At 42.0% G+C, this 8,017-nt stretch overlaps 2 protein-coding genes across 4 annotated transcripts; one reads left to right on the plus strand and one right to left on the minus strand.

Moving 5' to 3' along the window:
- Nucleotides 1–813: 813 nt before the first annotated feature.
- On the minus strand, nt 814–6,249 carry fpgt (fucose-1-phosphate guanylyltransferase). 3 transcript variants are annotated; one of them, XM_084692520.1, is made up of 4 exons: nt 6,070–6,249; nt 2,789–2,956; nt 2,608–2,700; nt 814–2,478 (listed from the first exon to the last, which is right to left on the minus strand). In XM_084692520.1, the coding sequence occupies exons 1-4, from the start codon at nt 6,089–6,091 to the stop codon at nt 1,067–1,069; spliced, it is 1,695 nt and encodes a 564-aa protein (XP_084548646.1). In that variant the 5' UTR covers nt 6,092–6,249; the 3' UTR covers nt 814–1,066. The 3 variants fall into 3 exon arrangements, with proteins under 3 accessions (XP_084548646.1, XP_084548645.1, XP_084548647.1); XM_084692519.1 differs by lacking the exon at nt 6,070–6,249 and adding an exon at nt 3,065–3,954; XM_084692521.1 differs by lacking the exon at nt 6,070–6,249 and adding an exon at nt 3,775–3,953.
- lrriq3 (leucine-rich repeats and IQ motif containing 3) lies at nt 3,454–8,004 on the plus strand. The gene is made up of 9 exons (XM_084692515.1): nt 3,454–3,571; nt 3,711–4,017; nt 5,425–5,748; nt 5,862–5,992; nt 6,084–6,234; nt 6,425–6,496; nt 6,573–6,699; nt 6,782–7,511; nt 7,827–8,004. The coding sequence occupies exons 2-9, from the start codon at nt 3,745–3,747 to the stop codon at nt 7,993–7,995; spliced, it is 1,977 nt and encodes a 658-aa protein (XP_084548641.1). The 5' UTR covers nt 3,454–3,571; nt 3,711–3,744; the 3' UTR covers nt 7,996–8,004.
- The last annotated feature ends 13 nt before the right edge of the window (nt 8,005–8,017 follow it).

Raw genomic sequence — 8,017 nt, forward strand, 5'->3', positions numbered from 1 at the left:
GCATTATCAAATACTCATAATACGTGCCATTGTAAAGCTTCTATTGTTTCCACTTTCCATGAACACTTGTTCATGCCTGAATGTTACTGTATATTTTGCATAAGAATATTATATGTTGAAGTCAATTTAATTATAAAAAATGTTTTTTTAAATACCCAATAGCAAACGATTCGATAAACATGGTAGCAAAAGCTCATGGACAAAATGTTTTAAGCCCATGCCTGTTGACAGAACAGGTCCTTATATAGAAGTCAAAAGATAACAAAGTACTCAAGCATCCACAAACAGACACCATGCTATTACCTGTACACGTCTGAGTCGGCCGTGATTTATAATTTCCCATTGAACTTGTTCTTTTCTAATGTTCTATATTTGGTGAACAGCAGTGGAAAAGCAGTAACACTACCCCCGTCTCTGTCACAATAGCATAGGGCCAGATAAAGGGGGATTGTGGGCTAAAAATAAACTTCTCTCACTGGAATGTCAGACAACTATGACAACTGATCCCCTCTGTATTTGTGTGTGTGATACAAATATGAGCCTTTTTTTAAACAGCATTGGTTACTTACTTTCCAGGTTTTGCCTTTGGGTGGCATGACTGTTCTTTAAGTGCAAATGTGACACCACCTCTATATTCAGGAGGGATATTGGCATAACATAAGGGCCTTGATGTGTCAGGAAATAGCTAAGCGTTGGCATAACTCAGCGAACTGCCCTACCCATAATAGGGCAGCAGTGGAATGCAGTAATGATTAGTGTTGGTGGACTAACAAGAAAAAAGAATAAAGAGTACATACACATATTTTTATAAATTATATTTCATTTATATTGTAATTTCAGGTTACCCAACATTTATATTGTACAAATTACACACATTATCACATACAAATTACTAAATGTCAAATATATCTATGTAGTGTCATAATTACATGCATGGAATGTAACAATTTCTATATTTCACTTAGGAAATCTTACTCTCAATCCCATCAATTACGCACAAATATGTCTGAATCATAAGTTGACATGATGATACTCAACAGACAAAAGTCCAGCTGTGACCTTACATTCAGTTACATTTCTTCTGCAGGATGTCCTTGTACAGTCCTTCTCTGAAGGAGAGCATCTCCTCCAGGTTCTTACACTGAAGGGCCTCCTCCATGGATGTCAGTCTGGTGTTTGAGGGTAGCTTGATGGTAGTGTTCCCGAGCAGTGCCTGCACCATCTCCAGACTCATTTTGAATGAAGTACGCAGGTCTGGACACACAGGGAACAGACAGGCGTTCCATAGCCTACAGCTTGACATGCTACCAGAGAAATGCAGGACTTCATTACCCAGACTCCAACAGGCTAGGCACTTCACAAGACTCACCCCGAACAGACTCAGCTTCTCCATGTAGGAGGGGGCTTCCACGCTCTGTTTGAGGTTGTCTTCAATACCGAAGGCGACTGTCACAAAGCCTTTCTGGCCTTCGCGGTTCACACACAGCGAGTGCATGAAGACCCCCTTGGGGATGGACAGGCTTGAGTTGACCCAGCAGCCACTGAGGATGGAGCCTTCACCCACCTTCACATTGGCCTCAAGCCTACAGTACTCGACCACGGACCGCGGAGACACAGAGCAGCTGGGATCTAAGACGCTGTGCATGACACAGCAGATTGTGGGCGTCTCATAGATTTCATATGGACAAACACTGAAGGCAGAGGAGAGAAGGCCCAGCTCACTTCTCAAGCTCAGGTCCTCTGTAAAGTGAAAGAGGTATTCGGTGGTGGTGCCAATGTGGTAGAATTTGGAGTTGTTGAGGAGGATGACATTGAGTGGAGTTCCCCTGAGATGGTGGAAAATCCTCTGGCGAATCTTGACTAGGCTCGTTTCCCGTTTAGTGACGTTGGTCGTATTGTCGGTATAGTCAATGGTAGCATCGGGGCCCAGAGCCTGAAGAAAGTCCCCATACGCATCTATCTCACAGTTTAAAGGCTCTATCTCTCTCAGTAAGCCAAGCAGGGCCATTGTAGTAGCATTGTCCACATAATATGTACTGTCTGTGTACACAAACTCAGAATCACTTGTAAATGCACAGCCACTGTGACTCTTGCAAACAGCACCACTGTCACGCATTTTGTCAATACTGGGCTTGTGTAGAAACTGGAGGCAGGACTGGTTTTGCATCTCAGAGATTTCAGACTCCTCGTTCGACCGCAATACAAACACTCCATGTGTTGTTCCAATGGAGAGAGGAGAGGGATGGGCTAAAGCAGTGAAGCCAGGCCTGTCAAACTTGATGTTCTCGTTCTCTGCTATGCTGTAGAGCTCTATGTCATCAGCACAGGTCACCAACACACCGGGCCTCATGTGTGAGGGGAAATCCACATACATGGCTAGTTTGAGCTCCAGCATCTGGTACAGGGGGTCACCAAGGGGCAGTGCTGTGAAGATCTTCCCCAAGGCACTAGCATTGGGCAGACGCTGGCTGAAACCTCCTTGGGAAATGTAAGGCAATTTGAGAACAACCAAGGTTATATATAGGAAACACATTATTGACAATTATAAGTATTTAATTATTTACAACGGCCAAGTAGGTAAAATATTATTATGACAACAAGCTTTACCTGCATGGATCAGTATGACCCTAAAGCTGCCAAGAGCCTTTCCATATATCTCATCCAACTGCATGAGTGAGTACAGGGTTGAACCTCCATTTCCTAGGAATAATCAGTCAATCACTTAGTCTACACAACACTTGATGCAGTAATTTTAGCTATTTAGAAAAGGTTCATCACATTTGCTCACCTATTTTAGATCCAGGAGGATCTGAGAACACGTGATATTGTGTGCCAAGTGGCAGCTCTTTTCTTCCAAGTTTAGCAGTTATCTGAAGCTCATATGCTGCTTTCTGATGCTCATCCATAGACGTTATCACCACTAGATCCCAAAATTCTCCATTTTGCACTTCTTTCCCTATAAGTACAGAAGTTTGAACTAAGTTGATAAAAAAAAACACACACACTAAAAAACAACAAAAACACGCTGTATTTTGGCACGTTTGCATAGTAGCTTAGGACTCACCACGTAATGAATTGAATTTTCTCCGTTTTTCTTTTGTTGCCTTTTGCAATTTTTGACTCTTTAGTTCATTCATTTTCCTGCCTCAGAACTGCTCTATATCCCTAACATGTAAATACATTAGTTTCCTAGACTTTTCTAAACACTTTAACCCTAAAGTACAAATGTAGCACTGACTCTTGTTAAGGTTAAATTACTGTTAGCCATTGCTGAGAAGAAAATCTAACTCATCTGTGCTGCCAGTTCCTTATCCTCAGACACTTCCGGGTTTAGTCACATGATTGAATGGCATTGTTCCATTGAACGAGTGTAGCCAATTAGTTCAGAAGTGATATATCATATTTGACAATATAGCGAACGTGTAACTAGAAAGTATGCAATATTCCTGTTAAACTACCTGTAAGATTAATGCATTTTTCAGAATAATTAAGAAAATACACGATTTAGTGAACGTGACTTGTAGTCATGACAACATAAAACACGCTTGTAATCATTACGACAGCTTAGGACGTGAGTACAAGCTCACTCATTTTTCTATTTCGTACAGAATGATTTTCTTATGTCTTTTCGAATGTCTTGAAATGAAGATGTTAATTTTTATTTACAGTATATGTTGTAGTAATCAATTTGTGAATTGCCTTTTCCATAGAGAAAATGTGAAGACTATTTACAAATAAGAAGACATGAATTCAGTTCATGCCCAGAAAGCTTACCTGGTGACGTGCTCAGAATCCTTTATATTGAGCCATGGGCAAGGTTTGATTCAGGAAGAGAGGGAAACTGATATTCAACATATAGTTGTAGTCAGATTGAATCATTTACTTTTGAGGGATGTAGAAAACATTGAATGCTGCAAGTCATTGAAGATCTGCATACTGGCAGACAACTTCATAAGCAATATTGATTCTCTAATTGAATGTGTGCATTTAGTGAAGTTGGATCTGAGGGGAAATCAGGTAAGGATATGGCATTAATAATAATAATTTTAAAGGGGCAATTGACTGCAAAACCGATTTTACCTTGTCATAGTTGAATAACAACAGTTCGGTGGGTAAAATGAACATACCGTGAATATCAAAGTCCATAGACACCTCTTTCCTATTCAAATCTCAAAAAGAAAAAATGTGGCTGTAAAACGCTAGCTTTTCAACAAAGCTACCGGTCCTACTAGGACCGGTGATCGCCCTCTTATTGGCTCTGGTCTGTATCTTTTTCGCCCCAGAATTTACATCCATACCAGCCCGAGCCGAGGTAGCGTCTATCTCCGAAACTAGTTTAGCTGCACGCTGCTCTGTGTAAGATACTTGGATTTACAAAGAAGAACGTTTTGAATTATAACAAGGATATTGAAAATGGACCACGGTCGTAAATGCTGTGTTCCAGGCTGTAGCCTACAGGGAAGGCTAACACTCACAGTCTTCCCAAGGAGCCAAACATTCAACAGGCATGGCTGCTGTTGTCTTATGAGAAGATCCCGGCGAAGTTCGACACTCAATCATTCATTTGCTCTCAACATTTCACCCAAGACAGTTTTGACAACCTTGGACAATTGCAAGCAGGATTTGCTAGGAAGCTGAACCTGAAAAGAGGTGCTGTTCCGACCGTATGCTCATTGCAGCCGCCTATAAGGACAGTATGATGTTGTGCTAACAGTTATTAGCAATGCTAACGTTTCCTGTATAATATAGCATACCAAATAGAATGCTAAATAAGTTTCTACACACATCAAATGACTCTAGCTAGACTAGCTGTAGTCGGCATTAGAAGGGAAGCTTCCGAAAAAAAGCCAGAAAACGAACAGCAGTCTGGCTTATTGCTAACGACTGTCTAGATAATCTATTTGAAAGAAACGGAGAAAGGCAGGTGCTTGATACAGGAGAATACGGTAGCATTGCTAGTAAGTGTTACTAGTAACACTTAGACTGTAGGCATGTAAACAAGTTTAGCTTGCTAACGCAAGAGCATAGGTAGAATGTGTGATAATTTAGCCTAGTTTATTGGCAATGGGGCTAACGTGTTGCGTTTTTGCTCCCCAGCTTCACTCGTTGAAAACCAACCAATCAGCGCGCAGCTCATCTAAATATTAATGAGCATACCATAAAAGAAGAAAAGCTAGTGTTTTTTCCCGGGAATATTTCAGAGGATCTGTCAGTGGGCATAGAACAGCACCCGGGCCATTTTCAACCCAACCAATGTTACATACCCTATTTGGAGACCTTAAGGAACAGTGTGAAATACCCCCAAAAAACAGTAAATTGCCCCTTTAAGAGATGGTTTAACACAAGACAGTATTTTTTCCCTCTTTAATTTAAGTTTGTCTATAATGTTAGCCAATAATTACAGCCATACGATGTTTCTTTCAGATAACCCAACTTCCCAATGGAGTGTTTTGGGACAGTCTGAAAAGACTACAGCTTCTTTATCTCCATGACAACAATGTGGCCACCAGGAAGAATATTCAAGGATTGTCCAATTGCCAGAACCTCACAGCTTTAACCCTTTACGATACTCCTCTCAGCTTGAAGGGAAACTATAGACACTGCATTGTCAACAGCATATGGTCACTCAAGGCTCTTGATAACTATGTGATATCTGACGAGGAAATCATTGAGAATTGGTGTCTCCCCTTCAGATTCAAATCCCTGAATCCTCACTTTTACTTGAACACTGGGTCATCCTCTCAGAAGGTTTGTACCCATATTGTTAATGCACTCTTATATGCAGTGGAATGTATAATGTCTGTTCTATCATTTGTTCACGTAACTCCTTTGATTACCTCCTTGTATCTCACCCCATAAAGGAATCATATCAAAGTGAAATGCAAACAATTCATAACATAATATCAGCGATTAACAGGATCCAGTCACTTCACTCCCCAACATTGATTATTCAGCGATATATTCGGGGTTATCTGACCAGGAAAAGGTTAAGGTAAGTAATTAACTTAATGGCAAATGTCCTACTCTCTGCGTTTATGTGCTAACGGTACCATGTAATTTCAGTCTAACCTTGTTTGTTGCAGATTGCCATCTGACACAGTGGTGCTGTGTCGAGGGAAGATCAGAATCCAATCCATCGACTCAGCAGAGACCACTTGTGAAGTCAAAGTGAGATCTAAAGCAAACCGAGGTGAACACTGGATCAGAGAATGTCACATTGACAAGCAGATGCAGGTATCAACCACTCCACAGTCACAGCCTCACCTAATTCAAAATTATATTTGGCTCTTAAGAATGCCCTCATAGTGCTCAGGTTGCCGACACATGGATACAGTCGGGACATCTGTTTTAAGATTAACTATAAAAATGGATAACAATAATTAAACTTAAAAACTAAATAATAATTTGAGGATTTTTTTCCCAGATGCAAAAGGAGCGTGATATGAAAATCAAGAGATTGAATGTGAACCTGAAAAGACTGACGACAAGTCCAGAGGTATAACAAAATGGTGTGTGTACTCGGTACACCAAAGATAACACAAATAGGCTTAAACCTTTTTCTTTTCTTACAGGATTTTCATGAGGAAACAAGTTTTGCATCACAACAGTTTAGAAAAAAGGAGTTGTGCCCTCTATACAACAGCCTGCAGCGAAGCAAAATAATCAAGCCTACAAGGATTAAACATGTCGAAGGAAAAGGTAATTTAAGTTATTTGAGAGACAACTCTAACAGAAGTACAAATGTTTTTAATGTATGATTTTGCTTTCCCTCACCTATCAGGCCTATTAGAACAGGATCCATGTTTCCAAGGAGAGCTTGGGAATTGGAGTTTCCGGGTGCATGGCTTCAAGGCCAGGTTCCACCAATGCGAGCAAGGCAGTGACATGCTCAGGGCCCGTCACCAGGCAGGACAGGACATCCGGAGGTCAATCCATCTCTTCCATACCCAGCACGGTGAGCCGCCCGTACGCCCCCACCCACGGCCCTCAATCATCACCGCTGAGCAGAGGCTAATGGGCCGCTGCCATGGCTCCATCAGCTTTGCCCCCTTCCAGGTCATAGAGCGCGCCTATGACATGAGAGAGCGGACCGATGCTCTAAGAAAACGGGCAGAGCATGTCATCCAGTGCCAGTCGAGGAGGGAGGGCGCCAGAGACTACCGTCTCTACTTCCTGGATTCACTAAGGGCGAAGGTCCTACAGCAGAAGGAAAACGAGCAAGCACAGATGGAGTGTGCTCTAAACCATCTGAAGGTATGCCAGGACAGAGAGATACAGGCTGTCAGACAAAAGCATGCAGGCTTCATTGAGGAGAAGCGGAGACGGGCATCAGAGTGGGCACTGGTAACGACCTTCAATGGGCAGCACACCTCGCTGGCCAGGGTGATCAATAAGAATAATATGCGGCAGAGACAACATGATACACGACAGGAGAAGCGAGTACAGGTGGACAGTAAAAAGATGCAGGCCCAGTCAAAGAAGAAACTCATCCAGGAAAACCAGGAGGACAGGTACAAAGCCACATAGGCAACCAGAGATTTACAGCAGATCGTTTTCTAATTGTTCTTTAAACACAACCATTTATTCATTTGGCAGACGCTTTTATCCAAAGCGACTTCCAAGAGAGAGCTTTACAAAAAGTGCATAGCTCAATGATCATCAACAACGAGATAGCCCCAAAAACATTGCGGGTAGCCAAAACATGAGCATACATTAGGATAAGCAAACACGTGCCAATGGGAAGAAACATAAGAGCATGTAGTTACAACCACGTTTCAACGTTTCAATGCTCTAAACTAGAGAAAAGTTTTTGTTTGGTTTTGTAGGAAGAGGTCTGTGAAGGATGCAGCCATCACTTCCCGTGTGAACCGAGACACACATCTGGCTATCAAGTACAACCACCGGCTGCTCCAGGCCCAGGCCAGAGTGGCCAGTGTAAAGACAAAGCATTACAAGAGGGTCTTGCAGCCTTTGCCAGTCAATCCATCTTTATAGCATCGTCCCTCCTCTGCACTTC

This window comes from Hypomesus nipponensis, chromosome 26 (genome assembly GCF_054491055.1).
Source record: "Hypomesus nipponensis isolate SF chromosome 26, ASM5449105v1, whole genome shotgun sequence".
Taxonomy (NCBI): domain Eukaryota; kingdom Metazoa; phylum Chordata; class Actinopteri; order Osmeriformes; family Osmeridae; genus Hypomesus; species Hypomesus nipponensis.

Coding starts and splice junctions, on each gene's coding strand:
- fpgt (XM_084692519.1), bottom strand. CDS start 3,137: ATGAATGAACTAAAGAGTCAAAAATTGCAAAAGGCAACAAAAGAAAAA. Junction 2,957..3,064: donor AAAATTCAATTCATTACGTG/GTGAGTCCTAAG, acceptor CTGTACTTATAG/GGAAAGAAGTGCAAAATGGA. Junction 2,479..2,607: donor GGTCATACTGATCCATGCAG/GTAAAGCTTGTT, acceptor ACATTTCCCAAG/GAGGTTTCAGCCAGCGTCTG.
- lrriq3 (XM_084692515.1), top strand. CDS start 3,745: ATGAATTCAGTTCATGCCCAGAAAGCTTACCTGGTGACGTGCTCAGAA. Junction 5,993..6,083: donor CTGACCAGGAAAAGGTTAAG/GTAAGTAATTAA, acceptor TGTTTGTTGCAG/ATTGCCATCTGACACAGTGG. Junction 7,512..7,826: donor CAGGAAAACCAGGAGGACAG/GTACAAAGCCAC, acceptor TTGGTTTTGTAG/GAAGAGGTCTGTGAAGGATG.